This window comes from Myotis lucifugus, unplaced genomic scaffold, assembly GCF_000147115.1.
Source record: "Myotis lucifugus unplaced genomic scaffold, Myoluc2.0 scaffold_484, whole genome shotgun sequence".
Classification (NCBI taxonomy): Eukaryota; Metazoa; Chordata; class Mammalia; order Chiroptera; family Vespertilionidae; genus Myotis; species Myotis lucifugus.
This window is the reverse complement of record NW_005871532.1, coordinates 209,754-228,527: the sequence shown is the minus strand read 5'-3', so window position 1 is coordinate 228,527 and position 18,774 is coordinate 209,754. Positions and strand designations below refer to the sequence as shown.

Below are 18,774 nucleotides of genomic sequence, written 5' to 3'. Positions count from 1 at the left end.
CCCACAGCCACTACGAGAGCTGCGTGAGTGTGTGCCAGCCGCGCTGCCGCATCCGCCTCAAGAGCGACTGCACCACTACTGCGTGGAGGGCTGCCAGTGCGACGGGGCTACGTGCTCAACGGCAAGAGCTGCATCCTGCCGCACAGCTGTGGCTGCTACGCCGATGGCAAATACTACGAGGTGGGCGCCCGACCCGCTGCTGCCGGTGCCCCGCCCTGGCCCTTCCGCCCTGGCCCTGTGGCTCCCTGGGCAGAGCCCCGGGTTCGCCCCGGATCATCAGGTCAAGGGCGCGCACCTCGGTTGCAGGCTCCTCCCCCCGCCCGGAGCCTGTGCAGGAGGCAACCAATCGATGTGCTTCTCTCACATGGATGTTTCTCTCTTTCTCTCTCTTCCACTCTCCCTAAAAATCAGTGGGAAAACATTAAAAAAAAAAAAAAAAGGTGATCCCAATTGGCCGACCTCCGCGCTTTGCTGTGAGGAGTGGGTGCGCATCTGCAGGGAGGTCCGCACAGGCGCAGAGGCGCTTCGCTCACTGGAAGTATGGGGCTTGGAAATGAATTAAGGCCGGTCCCCCCCTCCTCGGCAGAGACCGCGGCGGACCCCTCCTCTCTCCCGCTGCCCTGCCCTGGCCTCTCTCCCGCTGACTTGATTGAGAGCTGCGGAACGCCTTGAGGGTGGGAGCTCTGAGTCCCACATTGGCATTGGCCTCAGCCGAGGACATATTTAACTGGGAAAGAGGGCCTGCGGCTGGCCGAGTGGCTTTGCCTTTTCTGGCGATTGAGGCCCCACAGGAGCAAGCGAAAGCGGTGCCTTTCCTCCCGGGGGTTCCCCAGGGACTCATCTGGACTGCGAAGGCCACGCCCCCACATCTGGCCTTTGCTCCCCTCCACAGAGGGCGCAGGCGGGCAGCTCCTGGAGGCGTCCTTTGTGCCTATCACTTCGTAGAACATAGGCGCCCACTAAATCGTTTACTTTGTACTTTATAAATTTTACTTATTTATGTTTACACTGAATTAGATTTTATTTTTATTACAGTTGACATGTAATATTACATTAGTTTCAGGTGTACAACCCAGTGATCAGCTATTATACAACTCACTAATGTCCATCTCAGGGAATCTCACCCACCTGACACCATCAGTGCCTCCCACTGTGAGCAGGCAGCTAACAACAGCAAGTATGGGTGCCGGCTCTTTGCAGATCCCTGTGCTAGAGGTGTTGTTAGGATGATAAAGCATGTTCCCTGCCTTAGGAACTTACTAGTAACATCTGTTCCAGAGAGGAAAATAAATGCACTTGAAAGAACGAGAAAACTTTGACAAGAAAAAATTACAAGTGAAAAGTAATACTAACCAAATTTAAATTAAAAATAATAGCATTTACAAATTGAATTGAAATGTCTGAGTTGGAAATAAACTAGATAAAAGTGAATATTATCTCCTTTTTGTAAAGATGCATTGACTTGTTCGAGAACAACTAATTTACTTTACTTTGGGAATAAACAAAAGAAATCAATGTTGAAGTGGCCCTCAATTTCACCTTCAGTGGGAAATTTGCTTAAATGTTGTATTAGAAAGACAGGGGAGAGCAGGGTTAAACAGTAGAGCTAATCAAAGATGACTTCTTGGGAGAGATGGGTTTTGCAGTTAGCTCTTAGAAATATTGATAATTGAAAGGAAAAGGCAGACTATGTGGTAGATAAGAATAATAAGTTCCATTTTCTCACAATCTGGGAGAAGAAATAACCAGCTCAAGCCTGAAAACGCAGTGTTATCTCTGCCCCCCCACTTCCCCCGCTGGAGCCTCCTGCCTGCACCCTCGGCAGGGACCCTGGGTGTCAGTGCTCGAAGGAATGATCCTTGGGTTTGATCCTGCTAAACTGTGGCTTGCGGGGAACATTGAACAACCCATGTCATTACTCTGGGCCTCAGTTGCCGCGTCTATGAAATGTGACTAATACCTGCTCAGAGATGACGCTGTGTAAGTAACCCACGCCAGGTGCCTTGCGGCTACATGGCACCTCGTAGTTCAGTAACTGGTAACTGCTATTGTTACTCTCCTGAGCAGTGTGTTGTAAATAAAAAATCAAGGTGTGTTAATGAAATGATGGGGATAAAAGCCCTTGGAACTCATAGGATAGCTCTTGGCAGCTATCTATCTATATAATAGAGGAATATGCAAATTAGCCAGGATGCCATAACGTCACAACCGAACAGCAGGGACCTGAGGCTGCATGGCACCTGGCCAGGGCGAGGGACTTCAGGCCACGCTCCCTGCCCCACGGGGCTTGACAGGGGACCTCAGGCCGTGCCCCCAGTCTGGCAGGGCTTGATGGGGACCTCAGGCCATGCCCCCCACCCCAGTGCCAGACCGGGGGACCTCAGGCTGTGGCGCCTGCCCACAGTGCGCCCCAGACTCTGACAGGAGGGAGATTTTCATATACATTTTACTAATTTTCTTTCATCTCTGACACTTCTATTATAGAGAAAGGGCAAATAGCAATATTAAAATATTTCCTCTAATTAATTCTCTTTTAACGTGCATGAATTACGTGCACCGGGCCACTAGTCCTATCTAATAAAAGAGAAACATGGTAATTAGCCGTACATCCGCTACCCTTCCCATTGGCTAATCAGGGTGATATGCAAATTAACTGCCAGCCAAGATGGCGGCCGGCAGCCATGCACTGAAGCGAACAGGGAGGCTTGCTTGCTCCAGTGACTGCGGACTCCAACGTTCCCCACCTGACTTGCTGGCCTCTCAGCTGCAACTCTAAGCAACTATGTTGCAAATATAGAAGCTAAACAAAACCCCAGAAACCTGTGTTAGTCAGCCGGGCTTCAGCCAGCCGGACCGCAACATTGTATCAAATACAGAAGGTAAACAAAGGCCAGAAACCTGCTTTCAGCAGCCGAGGCCTCAGAGCTAAAGCCGGCCCAGAATAAAAAAAGAAAAAAAAAAAAAAAAAGGAGTGGTTGGGAGCTTCAGTCACCCGCCAGCCTGAAAACGGCCCTCAGCCCCTCAGCCAGACTGGCCAGGCACCCCAGTGGGGACCCCCACCCTTATCCAGGACACCCTTCAGGGCAAACCAGCCGGCCCCCACCCGTGCACCAGGCCTCTATTCTATATAGTAAAAGGGTAATATGCCTCCCGGCACCGGGATCAGCAGAGCAGCGAGGCCTCCTGGCACCGGGATCAGCGTGACAGGGGGCAGCGCCCAAACCCCCTGATCGCCCTGCGGCTCTGTGTGTGACAGGGTGCAACGCCCCAACCCCCTGATCGGCCCTGCTCTGTGGGTGATAGAGGGCGGAGCCCCAACACCCCCCCCCCCATGGGCCCTGCTCTGTGCGTGACAGGGGTGGCGCCGCAACTTCCCTATCGACCCTGCCTTGAGTGTGACAAGGGGGCGGTGCCCCAACCCCTCAATCGGCTGTACCCTGAGCGTGACCGAGGGTGGCATCGCAACCTCCCAATCCGCCCTGCTCTGTGCATGACAGGGGGCAGCGCCCCAACTCCCCAATTGGCCCTGCTCTGAGCCCAACCAGGGGCTGCACCTAGGGATTGGGCCTGCCCTCTGCCACCTGGGAGCAGGCCTAAGCCAGCAGGTCGTTATCTCCTGAGGGGTCCCAGACTGCTAGAGGGCACAGGATGGGCTGAGGGACACCCCCTCCCCCCCGAGTGCACAAATTTTTGTGCACTGGGCCTCTAGTCTATATAATAAAAGCCTAAGTGACCGTTATGGCAGAACAACCAGTCACTATGATGCTCACTGACCACCAGGGGGCAGACGCTCAACGCAGGAGCTGCCCCCTGGTGGTCAGTGCACTCCCACAGGGGGAGCACAGCTCAGCCAGAAGCCAGGCTCACAGCTGGCAAGCGCAGCGGAGGTAGCCGGAGCCTCTCCTGCCTCCATGGCAGCGCTAAGGAGCAGTGAGCCAGGCAGTAAGGAGTGAGGGCTCCCAGACTGCAAGAGGGAGCAGGCTGGGCTGAGGGGACCCCCCCCGCCCCAGTGCAGAATTTTGTGCACCGGGCCTCTAGTTAGTACTATAAACAGTACTCACTGCTTTTCATCAGGAAGTTAGTGAGTTTCCACAATAACTTATATCTGCTAACTCACAAAACAAATGATCCACATTTACTTGTCTCAGTTCAAACAGACTTGGAGGCTTGTTGATTCCACAGATTTCTTTGGAAATGAAGAGAGAGAGCATGGCCAGCCGTTAGCATGGAGGGAGGTCCCCTGGCCACAGCTGCTGAGTCTGATTGAGCTGAGGAGCAGGCCGTGGTGGTCACTGTACTGGGGTGCCATGTCTCCACTTCACTCTCCTGTGGATGAGTACTTACCCCTCATCAGACCCACATGCGGCAGGTTATTTTTCTCTTTCCGTGCATGCACTGTTTGACTATTTATCAGAAAGAGCCCAGGCCATCCACTCAGTTATTCTGCCAATCGGAGGCAGCTGGCCCCTAGAATATTCTACGGATCTGGAAGGAGGGAAGACATGGGTCCAGGAATGACCTCATTTTGTGGTTTCATATAAATTTTAAAATTATTTGTTCTAGTTCTATGAAAGATGCCATTGTATTAAATAGGAATTGCATTGAATCGATAGATTTCTTCAGGTACTATGTATATTTTAATGATGTTATTTCTTCATATTCATGAGCATGGCACATCCTCCCGTTTATCTGGGTCTTCTTCAGTTTCTTTCTTCAGTGTCTCATCATTTTCTGAGGACAGGTCTTTACCTCTTTGGTTAAATTTATTCACAGGTATTTTTAGTGCAATTGTAAATGGGATTGTTTACTTAACTTCCCTTTCTGACAGTTCATTATTGGTATGTTAAAATGCAGCCAACTTCTGAATATTTATTTTATATCCTGCTAATCTACTCAGTTTATTTCTCACTTCTAGTAGTTTGGGGGATCTTTAGGGTTCTGTATGTCGGTATCATGTCCCCTGCAATAATCACAGTCTCACTTCTTCCTTCCGAGTTTGGAGGCCTTCCATCTTCTCCTTCATCTGATTGTTGTGACTAGAACTCCCGAAACTATGTTGAACTAGAGTGGTCATAGTGGACACGATCTCCTTCCTGATCTTAAGTAAAACACTGCTTTTCCTGTTGCGTACGATGTTAGCTGTGGTTTTGTTATTTTGAGTTCCTTTAGTTCCACTTTGCTGAGAATTTTTATAATAAATGGGTGCTGTGTTTTATCTGATGTTTTTTCTGCATCTATTGATATGATCATATGATTTTTAACTTTCATTTTGTTTATGAGATATAACACGTGAATTAATTTTTGGATATTGTGCCAACCTTGTATCCCAGTAATAAATGATCTTTATAATGTATTGCTGAACTTGGTGTGCTAATATTTTGTTGAGGATTTTTGCATGTATGTTCCTTGGGGATATTGGCCTGTAATTTCCTTTTTTTGTGGTGTCTTTATCTGGTTTTAGAATTAAGATAATGCTGGCCTCATACAATGACCTTGGTTGTCTTCCCTCTTGAATATTTTTGAATAGTTTGAGAAAGATGGGTGTAAGTTCTTTTTTGAGTCTTTGGTAAAATTTACCTATGAAGCCACCTGGTCCAGGACTTTTTTTCTTGAAAAGGTTTTTTTGTTTTTGTTTTTGGGTTGTTGTTTTTAATTTACTGTTTTACTGCTTTGATTTCATTAGTTGTATTTGTGCTGTTCAGATTTCCTTTTTCTTCTTTATTCAGTTTTGGAAGATTGCATGTTTTTAGGAATTTATCTATTTTTTCCAGATTGTTTAATTTGTTGACATGTTGTTTTTCATGATATTTTCTTACAATCCTTTGAATTTTGTTATGTCAGTGTTATTTCTCCTCTTTTATTTCTGATTTTATTTATTTGGGTCCTTTCTCCTTTTTTCTTGGTAAGTCTGGCTAAAGGTTTATCAATTTTGTTTATCTTTTCAAAGAATCAGTTCTTGGTTTCACTGATCCTTTGTATTGTTTCTTTATACTATTTTGTTTATTTTCATTCTGGTCTTTATACTTTTTTTTCTTCAACTCACTGTGGGCTTTGTTGTTCTTTCTCCATTTCCTTTTGGTGTAAGTTTAGATTTTATATTTGAAATGTTATTGTTTCTTAAAGTAGGCCTGCGATGCTTGAATTTCCCTCTTGGGATTGCTTTCACTCTGTCCCATAAAGTTTGAGTTGTTGAGTTTCCATTTTCATTTGTCTCAAGGTATCTTTTTATTTCTTCCCTCATCTCATTGTTAACCTATTCATGGTTTAGTATAGTGATGGCGAACCTATGACACGTGTGTCAGAGGTGACACGCGAACTCATTTTTTTGGTTGATTTTTCTTTGTTAAATGGCATTTAAATATGTAAAATAAATATCAAAAATATAAATATTTGTTTAACTATGATTGCAAATATCAAAAAATTTCTATATGTGACACGGCACCAGAGTTAAGTTAGGGTTTTTCAAAATGCTGACACGCCGAGCTCAAAAGGTTCGCCATCACTGGTTTAGTAACATGTTATTTAGAGTCCACGTGTTTGTGTGTTTATCAGTTTTTTTCTTTTAATTGATTTCTACTTTCATATAACTGTGGTTAGAGAAAATGCTTGATATGATTTTAATCTTCTTAAATTTATTTATGTAGCCTAACATGTGGTCTTCTCTGGAAAATGTTTCATGTGCACTTGGAAAAGAATGTATATTCTACTGTGTAGGGATGAAATGTTCTAAACATTTCAATTAAGTCCATCTGGTCTAATGTGTCATTTAAGGCCTCTGGTTTCTTGTCAATTTTCTGTCTGGATGATCTATCCATTGATGTCAATGGGGTGTTAAAGTCTCCTATTGTTGATCTCTCCCTTTATGTCCATCAATATTTGCTTTATATATTTTTGTACATCTACACTGGGTGTGTAAAGGTTTACAAAAATTGTATGTTTGTTTTATTGATCCTTTATAATTAATAAATGTCTTCCTTTGTCTTGTTACACCCTGTAAAGTATATTTTGTCTGATATAAGTATTGCTATCCCAGGTTTTGATTTATTTTCATTTGCATGAAATTTTTTTTCATCTCATTACCTTAGGCTGTTTGTGTTTTTTGGTCTGAAGTAGGTAGATGTAGATAGCATATACTTGGGTCTTGTATTGTTATCAATTCAGCCACCTCTTGTCTTTGATTGGAGCAGTTAGTTAAGTTCATTGGAGTAGTTAGTTTAGTTTATATTTTTTCTTCTTTTTTTCTTTTTTAGAATTTTTAAAGGAATTCCTTTTATTTTTTCTCTTTATTCTATTTTTCCATCACCACTTATCTCCCCCCCCCCCCACCATTCCTTCTACCACCTCCAACCACTCCCTTCCCCCGCAATCACTACACTGTTGTCCACATCTATGAGTTCTCTCTCTCTCTCTCTCTCTCTCTCTCTCTCTCTTCTCAATCCCTCCACCCACTAAACACACACACCCCAACAGAGCTGTTGGCCTGCTCTTCATCTATGAGTTTGTCTCTATTTTGCTGGTTAGTTCAGTGTGTTTATTAAATTCCACATATGACTGAAATCATGTGGTACTTGTCTTTCTCTGACTGGCTTATTTCACTTAGCACAATGTTCTCCAGGCCTATCCATGCTGTTACAAAAGATAAAATGTTCTTCTTTTTATGGCCAAGCAATATTCTATTGTGTACATGCACCACAGCTCTTTTATCCACTCATGTACTGATGGGCACTTGGGCTGCTTCCAAATGTTGGCTACTGTAAACACTGCAATGAACATAGGGGGCATGTATTCTTATATTCTTTTGAATAGTGTTTTGGGTTTCTTCAGATAAATTCCCAGAAGTGGAATTGCTGGGTCATAAGGCAGTTCCATTTTTAATTTTATTTTATCCTCACCCGAGGATATTTTTTTTCATTGATTTTGGAGGGAGGGAGAGGTGAAGGGGGAGAAAGAGAGAGAGAGAGAGAGAGAGAGAGAGAGAGAGAGAGAGAGACGAGACACATTGTTTGGTTGCCTCCCACATACACCCTGACCAGGTCCAGAGGTCAAATCTACAACCCAGGTACATGCCTTGACCAGGAATTGAACCCATGGTATTCCAGTGCATGGGACAGTGCTCTAACCCACTGAGATACACCAGCCAGACCCATTTTTATATTTTTTGAGGATCCTCCATACTGCACCAATGGCTGCACCAGTCTGCATTCTCATCCACAGTGCACAAGTGTTCCCTTTTTTCCACATCCTCACCAACACTTGCTGTTTGTTGATTTATTGATGACAGCCATTGTGATCAGTGTGAGGTGATATCTCATTGTGGTTTTGATTTGCATCTCTCTTATGATTAATGACACTGAGCATCTTTTCATAGGTCTATTGGCATCTGTCTGCCCTGTTTAGAGAAGTGACTGACTATTCAGGTCCTTTGCCCATTTTTTAATTGGATTTTTTTTGGTGTTGAGTTTTATAAATTCTTTATAAATTTTGGATATTAACACCTTATTGGATGTATCATTGGTGAATATGTTCTCTCATTCAGTGGGTTGTCTTTTCATTTTGTTGATGGTTTCCTTTGCTGTGCAAAAACTCTTTAGTTTGATGTAGTCCCGTTTGTTTATTTTTATTCTGTTTCCTTTGCCCAAGGAGATTTATCAGAAAAACATATTGCTACTAGAAATATCTGAAATTTTACTGCCTATGTTTTCTTTTAGTATTTTTATAATTTTGAGTCAAATATTTAAGTCTTTAATCTATTTTTAGTTTATTCTTGTGTGCGGTGTAAGAAAGTTATCTAACCTCTTTTTTTTGCACATATATGTCCAATTTTCCCAACACCAGTTATTGAATAGACTATCTTTACCCCATTGTATGATTTTGTCTCCTTTGTCAAGTATTAATTGATGATAAAGTTGTGGGTTATTTCTGGGATCTCTGTACTCTTCCACTGATCAATAATAGGTCTGTTTTTATGCCAGTACCATGCCCTTTTTTTTACTATGGCCTGGTAGTGTTGTTTGATAAGACAGCATGATTCCTCCAACTTTGTTCTCCATTTTCAAGATCACTGTTGCTATTTGGGGTCTTTTGGGGTTCCATATAAATTTTTGGAATATTTGCTCTACTTCTGTGAAATATGCCATTGGTATCTTGATTTGCGAATATTTTAACAAACTTGAATCCCTGGAATTTTAGCATCTATTCTCATCAGGAATATTGCCCTACAATGTTCTTCTTTGTCATGTTTTATCTAGTCTTGTAATTAGGATAAGGCTGGCTTCACAGAATGAGCTTTGTAGTATTGCCTACTCTTGAATTTTTTGGAATAGTTTGAGAATAGGTTTTTTTTGCATTGTGTGTGTGTGTGTGTGTGTGTGTTAATTCTCACCTAAGGATTTTTTTCCCATTGCTTTTCAGAGGGAGAGGGAGAGAAAGAGAAACAACAATGTGAGAAAGACACACACACACATCAACCGGTTGCCTCCCACATGCACCTCAACTGGGGGCATGGAGCAAACCTGCAACCCAGGCATGTGCCCTTAACTGGGAATCAAACTAGTGACCCCTGGGTCCATGAGCTGACACTCCAACCATTGAGCCACACCAGCCAACGCAAAAAAGACCGGTTTTAATTCTTTGAATGTTTGATAAAATTCACATTTAAAGTCATCCAGCCCAGCACTTTTGTTTGTTGGGAGTTTTTTATTACTGCTTCATTTTCACTAGTTGTAACCTGACTCTTCAGATTTTCTGATTCTTCCTGATTTAGTTTTGGAAGATTGTATGTTTCTAGGAATTTATCCATTTCACCCTGATCACCTGTTGGCATATAGTTGTTCACAGTATTTTCTCATAATCCTTTGCATATTTTTGGTGTCAGTTGTTATTTCTCCTCTTTCATTTCTGATTTTATTTCTTTTTCTTTTTCTTGATGAGTCTGGTTAAAAGTTTGTCAATCTTGTTTATCTTTTCAAAGAACCAGCTCTTGGTTTCAGTGATCATTTATATTTTTTTAGACTCTATTTCATTTATTTCTGCTTTGATATTTATTATTTCCTTCCTTCTACTCACTCTAGGCTTTGTTTGCTGTTGTTCTTCAAGTTCCCTTAAGTGTAAAAGTGACATTGTTTATTTGAGTTTTTTGTTTGTTTGTTTGTTTCTTGAGATAGGCCTATAATGCTATGAATTTCCTTCTTAGGACTGTTTTTGTTGTGTCCCACAGATTTGGGGTTGTTATGTTTTCATTTTCATTTGTCTCAAGGTATCATCTGATTTCTTCCTTGATCTCATAGTTAACCCATTCTTGGTTTAGTAACATGTTATTTAGCCTCCATGTCTTTATGTGTTTTCCAGTTTTCTTCTTGTGATTGATTTTGAGTTTCATAGCATTATGGTCAGAGAAGATGCTTGATATGATTTCAATCTTCTTAAATTTATTGAGACTTGTTTTGTGTCTAACATGTGGTCTATATTAGAAATTGTCCCAGGTGCACTTGAGAAGAGTGTATATTCTGCTGCTTTGGGGTGAAATGGCTTGAAGATATAAATTAAATTCATTCAATCTAGTGTCTCATTTAAGGCTGCCATCTCCTTGTTGATGTTCTGTCTGGAAGAACTATCCATTGATGTCAAAAGGGTGTTAAAACCCCCTACTGTTAGTTATTAGTATATCGCTGTCAATCTCTCCCTTATGTCCATCAAGATTTGCTTCACATATTTAGGTGCTCCTGTTTTGGGTGCATACATGTTTACAAGGGTTATATCCTCTTGTTGCATGGCTCCCTTTATCGTTATGGTGCTTTCCTCCTTGGTCTCTTACTATAACCTTAGTTTTAAAGTCTATTTTGCCAGATATAAGTATTGCTACCCCAGCTTTCTTTTTCCTTTTCATTTACATGAAATATCTTTTTCTATCTCTGTACTTTCAGTCTGTGTGTATCTTCCATTCTGAGGTGTGACACACTCTCTCTCTCTCTCTCATGGGTCTCTTGAAGACAGCATATATATGGGTCTTATTTTCTTATTCAACAGCTAACTTATGTCCTTTGAAGCATTTAAGCCATTTACACTTAAAGTGAATATTGATAGAAACATATTTATTGTCATTTTTTAAACTACATTCCTCTGTTTTCCTCTTCCTCATCCTCTTTCTTCTTCTTGAAACCTGTTAAAATTTCTTGGACTCCTGCGTTGGTGGCCACAAACACCTTTACATTTTCTTGTCTGGGAAGGTTTTATTTCTCCTTCATTTTTAAATGATAGCTTTGCTGGGTAAAGTAGCATTGGTTGTAGGTCCGTGCTTTTCATCACTTTGAATATATCATGCCGGTCCCTTCTGGTCTAAAATGTTTCTGTTGAGAAATCAGATGATAGTTTTATGGAAGTTCCCTTGTAGGTAACCGACTTCCTTTACCTTACAGCTTTTAAGATTCTCTCTTTGTCTTTAACTTTTTCTATTTTAATTATGATGTGTCTTGGTATAGGCCTCTTTGGGTCCATCTTTTTTGAGACTCTCTGTGCTTCTTGGACTTGTATGTGTTTTCTTCACCAGGTTAAGGAAGTTTTCAGTAATTATTTCTTTAAATAATTTCTGGACCCTTTGCTCCCTCTCTTCTCCTGGGACTGTGATGACATAGATGTTGTTACACTTCATGTTGTCCCAAAGGTCCCTTAAATTATCCTCATTTTTAAAAAAATTTTGGGTTTTTTTTGTTTTGTTTTTGCTGCTTTCATTGGGTGTTTTTTTCCACCTTGTCTTCCACTCACTGATTTGATCCTCTGCTTCACTGAGGCTACTGTTTGTTCCTTCCAGTGTATTCCTTATTTCGGATATGGCAGTCTTCATTTCTGAATTTTTTATGGTTTCTAAATCCTTTTTCATGCTGTTAAGCATCCTTATAATTATTACTCTGAACTCTATATCTGATAAATTGCTTATCTCCACTTTGTTCAGCTCTTCTTGGGGCCTGTTGTCTCCCCATTTTGGCTTCCCCTTTATTTTTGTTTGTAAGTATTGTGTAAATCTTCTGTGACTCCCAGTCTTGGTATGGTGGCTTAAATAGGAGGTGACCTGTGGAGCCCAGTGTTACAGCCTCCCTGATCACCAGACCTGGGTGCTCTAATGATATTCCTTGTGCATGTTGCATGGGTCCTCCTGTTGTAATTGAGTCTTGATTGCTATTGGCCCATTTGTACATGGGATCACCTTCAGGCTCGCTGACAGTGAGTCTCAACCCCCAACACAGCGTGCAGGCTGCTGTGCGGTGCCAATCACACCAACTGGATTCACCTCAGCAGCGATGGTGCTGCCAACACCTCCCTGTGGCTGTGCTGCTTGTGGAGCTTATTGGACCCTGCTCTGCTGTTGTCTGAAGCTGGCCTCTGTGTGGATTGGTTCTGGGCCTATTTGGAGGGACTCTGCTGCAGGCCAAATCAGATGCCATCTGTGACTGGCTCTGGACAACCTGTTTGGAGCTTTCAGCCATCCACAGCTTGTGGCTTCCTCTGCTGGACCTAGGTGCATGTGGAAAGAACCAAGCTATGCACCCAGAGATCTGCCTCTAGTTCATTTTCATTTAAAGTAATTATTGATTGCTTGTAGTTATTTCCATTTTACTAATTATTTTCTGATTTTGCTGTTGTTCTCTGTTTCTTTCTTTTCTTTTTTATGTTAATGATTTTCTGTAGTGTTGTGTTTGGATTATTTTCTTTTTATTTCTTGTATGTCTCTTGTAGATTTTTGGTTTGTGGTTACTTGTGCTTTATATACCAAGCTATGTTTATAGCCATCTATTTTAACCTAATGTTTGCTTGCATTTGAACACATTCTGAAATTATTACCCTTTTTACTTACCTCCTCCATGTTTATATTTTTTGTAATTATTATTACTTCTTTTTTGTGTGTATCTTTAAATTTACTGTTGTAAATACACATGATTTTCTTAGTTTTGCCTTTTACCTTCTGTACTAACTTTATAAGTGGTTGATCCACTGTTTTTATTATGTGTTTACCATTATAAGTGAGAGTTTTTTCTTTATACTATTTTCTTATTCATATTTTTTATCTTTTCTCCTTCGAGAAGTCCCTTTAACATTTATTGTAATGCTGGTTTGGTGGTGATGAGCTCCTCTAGCTTTTTCTCATCTGGAAAGCTCTTTATCTCTTTATCAATTCTAAGCTATAGCCTTGCTAGGTAGAATAATCTTGGTGTAGGTCCTGCTTCAGCACATTGACTATTTTGCACAAATCCCTTATGGCCTGCAACATTTTTGTTGACAAATCAGCAGTCTTATGGGAACTCTCTTGTAGGTAACTAACTGCTTTTTTTCTTGCTGCTTTTAAGAGATTCTCTCTTTGTCTTTAACCTTTGGCATTTTAATTATATGTTTCTTGGTGTAGGCCCCTTTGGGTTCATCTTGTTTTGAACTCCCTGCAATTTCTGGACTTTTATGGTACCTTCTATGATTCCAATGTTGTCTTAGTGGTCCCTTAAACTGTCTTCACTTTTTAAAAATTCTTTTTTCAAATTGCTGTTCTACTGTTTTCTATTTGCTTGTCTTCCAGATCACTGATTTGGCCCTCCACTTCACCTAATCTGCTGTTGATTCCATCTAATGTATTCTTAATTTCTGTTATTGTATTCTTCATTTTTGATATTTTTTCCTATGGTTTCTAGTACGAGTTTCACTGAGTTCATTTATTCTTTTCTTAAGTTCATTGAGCATCCTTATAACCATTGTTTTGAACTCTGTACCTGGTTAGTTGCAAGTTTTGTCCTGTTCTTTTATTTGGGACATTTATTTGGGACATTTACTGTGTCTCCTTATTTTGGCTACCTCCCTGTGTAGCTACATATCAGGTAGATCTGCTTCATCTCCCAGTTTTTGCAGAGCATTTTTATGTAGTAGGTAGGTTTTTTTGTGTGGCGCAATGGTGCAAGTCCCTGGTCACCTGAGCTAGGTGTTCCATGGTGTCCCTTGTGTGGATTGAAAATACCCTCCTATTGTTGTTGACCCTTGATTGCTGTTGGCCTGTCATTGGGTGGGATTGACCCTATGGCTGACTTGCTGTGAGGACTGGCTTGTGACAAGCTATTGTATGGAATTCACCTTAGTGGGTTTCTGGTTCCTATTAAGTCCACACTTTGAGCATATCATTTGTTGAGCTATTTGGGTGTTGCTCTAAAGTGTCTGAGTTGGTTCTGCCATGGGTGTGTTGGTTCTGGGGCCTCCTTGCCCTCTGCTGGGGTCCCAGGGAATTACCAGGGTGTGGTGAGCTAGCCATGTTAGCCAGGTTAATTGAGACTCAGATTTGGTGCCTGCCTATACCTGGCATCTATTTGGGGGAAGGGCTCAACAAAGGAAAAATGGCACCTGCAGGCACTTTAGTCCCAGAGAGATCTGACCCTCCAGCCCTTGCTCTGAAGCAGGGCGATTCATTTCTTCCCCATGCGTCCCACATACTTTTTGAGCTATTGCCCCTTCACTAGAGCTTAGTGTGAGTTTTTGTAAGCAAGTGAGTCTGTGCTCTGCTTGGGCCCTTTAAGAGGAATGCCTGGGACTCCAGCAACCCTGTCTCACCCAAATGGAGTCTTAGCTGATTTTCACAGAAAGGCATTGTGGGGACTACTTTTCCTGGCACTGGTACTCTGACTGAAGAATCCCGTGGGGGACTGGGACCCCTCACTCCTCAGGGGGGACCTCCACAGCCAACATATCCCTGCGGATTCCTATCCACCACACAGTGTGGGATCAACCATTTCACATCCCTACCCCTCCTTCCAACCTCAACATGGCTCTGTTTATATTTTCAGTTATAGGATCCTGTCCCACTAGTCTACAGTGGTTCTCAAAGATGGCTGTTCTATAATTTAGATATAATTTTGATGGGAAATGGTGAGCACAGCATTTACTTACTCTTTCATCTGGACCAAAATCAGGAGTGCCCTGCAAGACGTTATTATCTTTAATTTAGAGATAGCAAACTGACAGCCTGGGCGGTGAGTCGTGCTGCTCAAGGTGGCACATATATCATGCCAAGGCTGGTGTGGAATCCAGTTGGCCTGATCCTAAACCTTTCCTTTCACGGAACATCACTGTTTTTTAGATCTCTCACTCATGACACAGAAATGGAGGTACTTGCAATAGAAATAAAAAGAAGTGGCCTTGATACAAGAAAAAAGTCTGGAGTGTTGGGTATTGTGAAATGTTAAATGGTTCATCATAAGGGTTGGCTACCACTTCTTTTTATCTATTTAGGATTTGAAGGGCTGGTTTATTATTCTTGAATGAATTTAAATGTCATCCTTGAAGTGGAATGGAGTACTTGTTAGAATAATATTTTTTAAAAATAATCCTTCATTGTTGAAAGTATTATATATGTCCCTCCCCCCTCCCCTCCATTGACCCTCTCCTGCCAGGCCACCCCAGGCCCTCACTGCCCCATTGTCTGTGTCCATAGGCCATGCATATATGCATACAAGGTCCTTGGTTGATTACTTCCCACCCAACCTCCCCCACCTTCTCTCCATGCTTCCATGGGTCCACAATAATTTTTTACCAAAGAGATTTGCTTTTCACCTAGTCCATCTGAGAGCCTAACAGCTGCACATTCAGGTTGCCTGTGGGTAATTCTACAAATTCTTGTACAGCTGCCAAATTCTTGACTGAAACCAGTAAAGGCTAAATTGCATATTGTCTCGCATCTGAATTGCATGGAACTGATGTAGCATTTGAATGAAAGCAGCCTTTCTACTGCTCCCTGTTGCAAATATCAGTTCCATTAAAGAAAGGTAAGCAGCCTTTTTTTGGGAAAAGGGCTTCTTGGGGGGGGGGGGGGGGGCTGGTTTTCGGGGGGAAACTTGATCCCAATGGCGGCCCCCCCCCCAAGTCCAAATCCGGCCGAGGAGATGCCCCCCTGCGCCAACGGGGGTGCGCGGCTGCTTCAGCACCAGGACCTCCTACTGCCTGGCGGCTGGCGGCGGCGTCTTCCGCACCTTCGACGGCGCCTTCCTGCGCTTCCCTGCCAACTGCGCCTTCGTGCTCTCCACCATCTGCCAGAAGCTGCCCGACATCTCCTTCCAGCTCATCATCAACTTCGACAAGTGGTCGTCCCCCAACCTCACCATCATCTCGCCCGTCTACTTCTACATCAACGAGGAGCAGATTCTCATCAGCGACCGCAACACCGTCAAGGTGACCGCCCGCCCTGGTGCTAGGAAACGTGCAGGCGGCCTGGCCAGGGCCTGCGCAGGCGCTTTCCTGATGACCAGATGTGAGGGTCACAGGCTGCTGCTGCATAGGCACCACGCACACATCATCAGGTTTTATTTGTATTTTATTTTTAAATGTATTTTTATTGATTTCAGAGAGGAAGGAAGAGGGAGGGAGAGAGCGCAACATCTGTGATGAGAGAGAATCATTGATTGGCTGCCTCCTGCACGACCTCCACTGGGGATGAGCCTGCAACCGGGCAGGTACCCTGACCAGAATCCAACCTGGGGCCCTGCAGTCCGCAGGCGGGCGCTCTATCCACTGAGCCAAACCAGCCAGGGCAGAGCCCCAGATTTTAAAGCAGGCGGTATAAAGGTTCTACGAGCATAGGAACGGGCCCCTTTGTCCCTTTGCTGACAGTCCGGGGCTTGCGGGGCACGCACAGGATCTCGGGTGTAATGATGCCGGTGCCCACGGAGCTTCGGGTGATAACGTGGCAGAGGCCTCCGCTCTCTCTGGATTAATTCCCGGTGAGCATCTCATTTGAGCCGTTACAATTATTCTGGCCCTGCCCACCTACACGCAGACACGTTCTTCCATCTCTGCCATCTTTTCCAGAAGCGGAGAGAAGGCGAGCATTGGCCTAAAAACACAAGTAGCTAAACAACACCCTGAAGGAGGGAGCACCCCCACTAGGACAGGCCCAGGAGGACATGCCAGCGGGAGGCAAACAGGCGAAGGTGGTGATGTCCTCAGCTGGCTGCCCTGGGACAGCTGCCTGGCTTCTTGTGCATCTTAGACACATAGAAAAATAAATAAATGCATGAATGAACCTCAGCCCACCCCGTAGTGAACATGCCTCTCTCACTCAGATTCCTCCCACCCCTTCCATTTAAGAAGGTAACCTGCTCTAGAGAACTATTGACAGGGACTCCCAGCGTCAGGTAAACCAGCTGCTCGCCACAGGTAGACCTGAGGATAGCGTCAGACCTCGATGCTCCGGTTACAGCCAGGGAGGCAGGGATAGAGCCAGGACACACACGAGCATTTTTTGGAATTGAATAGTATTGTGCGTATCTGCTTTCCATCATTGGCTTAAGTAAGGGAGTGTATCTTTATTTGGACAGTCATCATGTAGCTTAGTATCCAGAGTTAGGCAAAGGCCTGGCAGTATTTTGCAAGCTTAAAGGAAGCGTTTACATTCTGCTGCTGGTTTTTAACTTCAGGGAAAGCTGCTACTATTTTTTGAACTCCCAGTCCCTTTTGCAAATTGGCCCATGTAGACACAATGATACTGGTCCAGAATCCAGGAGCCAGAGTGAACATAGCCCCCAACACAGCAAAACTGACATTGTTGCTGAATAAACTACCCCAAGCTACAAAAATAGAAAATAATCATATTTTTAAAGGCTTCTGATTTTTTAAGAAATAAAAATTACTAATAACCTGCAGGTGAAAAAAAATACAATTTGTTTTGTAAGTATAAGAAAAGCATGTTATGTTATATCCTAAGAGCTAAGAAAAGACATTGTTATAAAGCAGGAAAATGATGAATGCAGAAAATGCTATGCTACAGGCTCTCTGGGCTGGACTCCTGTCAACATTATAGGCAAGAAAACAGTAAAGATAGCAACACTCCTGCGGTTCACGCTAGCCATGTTAGACTCGTCAGTGCAGGATTGAACTTGATTTCCAGTCATTGGTTTATGCTTGGGAAATCCAGCCATTGGTTGTGGGTTATATTTTTCTAATGTTTTCTTACCTCTGCTTTCATATTTTGCTTCTTTGTGGGGAGCTGTGGCCAGTAAGATGAGTGAGTGTCCTTGAACTCTGGAACAGGGGACAGCAAAGTACAGGATTTAGCCAAATTTATTTGCTGCCTGTGTTTGTAAGTAAAACTTTATTGGAACACAGCCTCAGTGACATCTTGTCTATGGGCTGCTTTCCTGCCATGAGGTTGGAGTTGAGTAGCAGTAGAGATCATAAAATATTAACTCTGGCCCGTCACAGTCAATGCTTGTAAACCTCTGCTCTAAGGATCATTTACTTTTATTGTCTTCCATAGGTGAACGGCACACAAGTGAATGTCCCTTTTATAACTGGGTTGGCAACCAAAATCTACAGCAGCGAAGGGTTCCTGGTGATTGACACCAGCCCCGACATCCAGATATACTACAACGGCTTCAACGTCATAAAAATCAGCATCAGCGAGAGGCTGCAGAACAAAGTGTGTGGCCTCTGTGGCAACTTCAATGGGGACTTAACTGACGACTACGTGACCCTGCGGGGGAAGCCAGTGGTGAGCAGTGTGGTGCTGGCCCAGAGCTGGAAAACCAACGGCATGCAGAAGAGGTGAGAGGCCCGCCACGCTCGGGCCCACCCTCCCCTTCCATGGGGCGGCCGTGGAAAATGCTCTTTCCATAGCATCACTTTCTTCTCCTGGATAGAGCAAGCCAAAGTCTATGGAGTTTTCAGGATACAAAGAGACACATCAGAGGCCTCAGTAGTGTCTTGTGTGGCAGAGGAAGGAACTGGGTTAGGTGGTATCACTGTGAATTTTTCACCGAG

The 18,774-nt window shown here is 43.3% G+C and overlaps 1 protein-coding gene across 1 annotated transcript in view; it reads left to right on the top strand.

Moving 5' to 3' along the window:
• Positions 1-18,774, top strand: part of TECTA (tectorin alpha) — a 107,428-nt gene that overhangs the window by 53,848 nt on the left and 34,806 nt on the right. Inside the window, 5 exon segments of the mRNA XM_023744715.1 lie at positions 8-69; positions 72-101; positions 104-205; positions 15,884-16,188; positions 18,272-18,558. Coding sequence (XP_023600483.1) covers positions 8-69; positions 72-101; positions 104-205; positions 15,884-16,188; positions 18,272-18,558 — 786 coding nt within the window.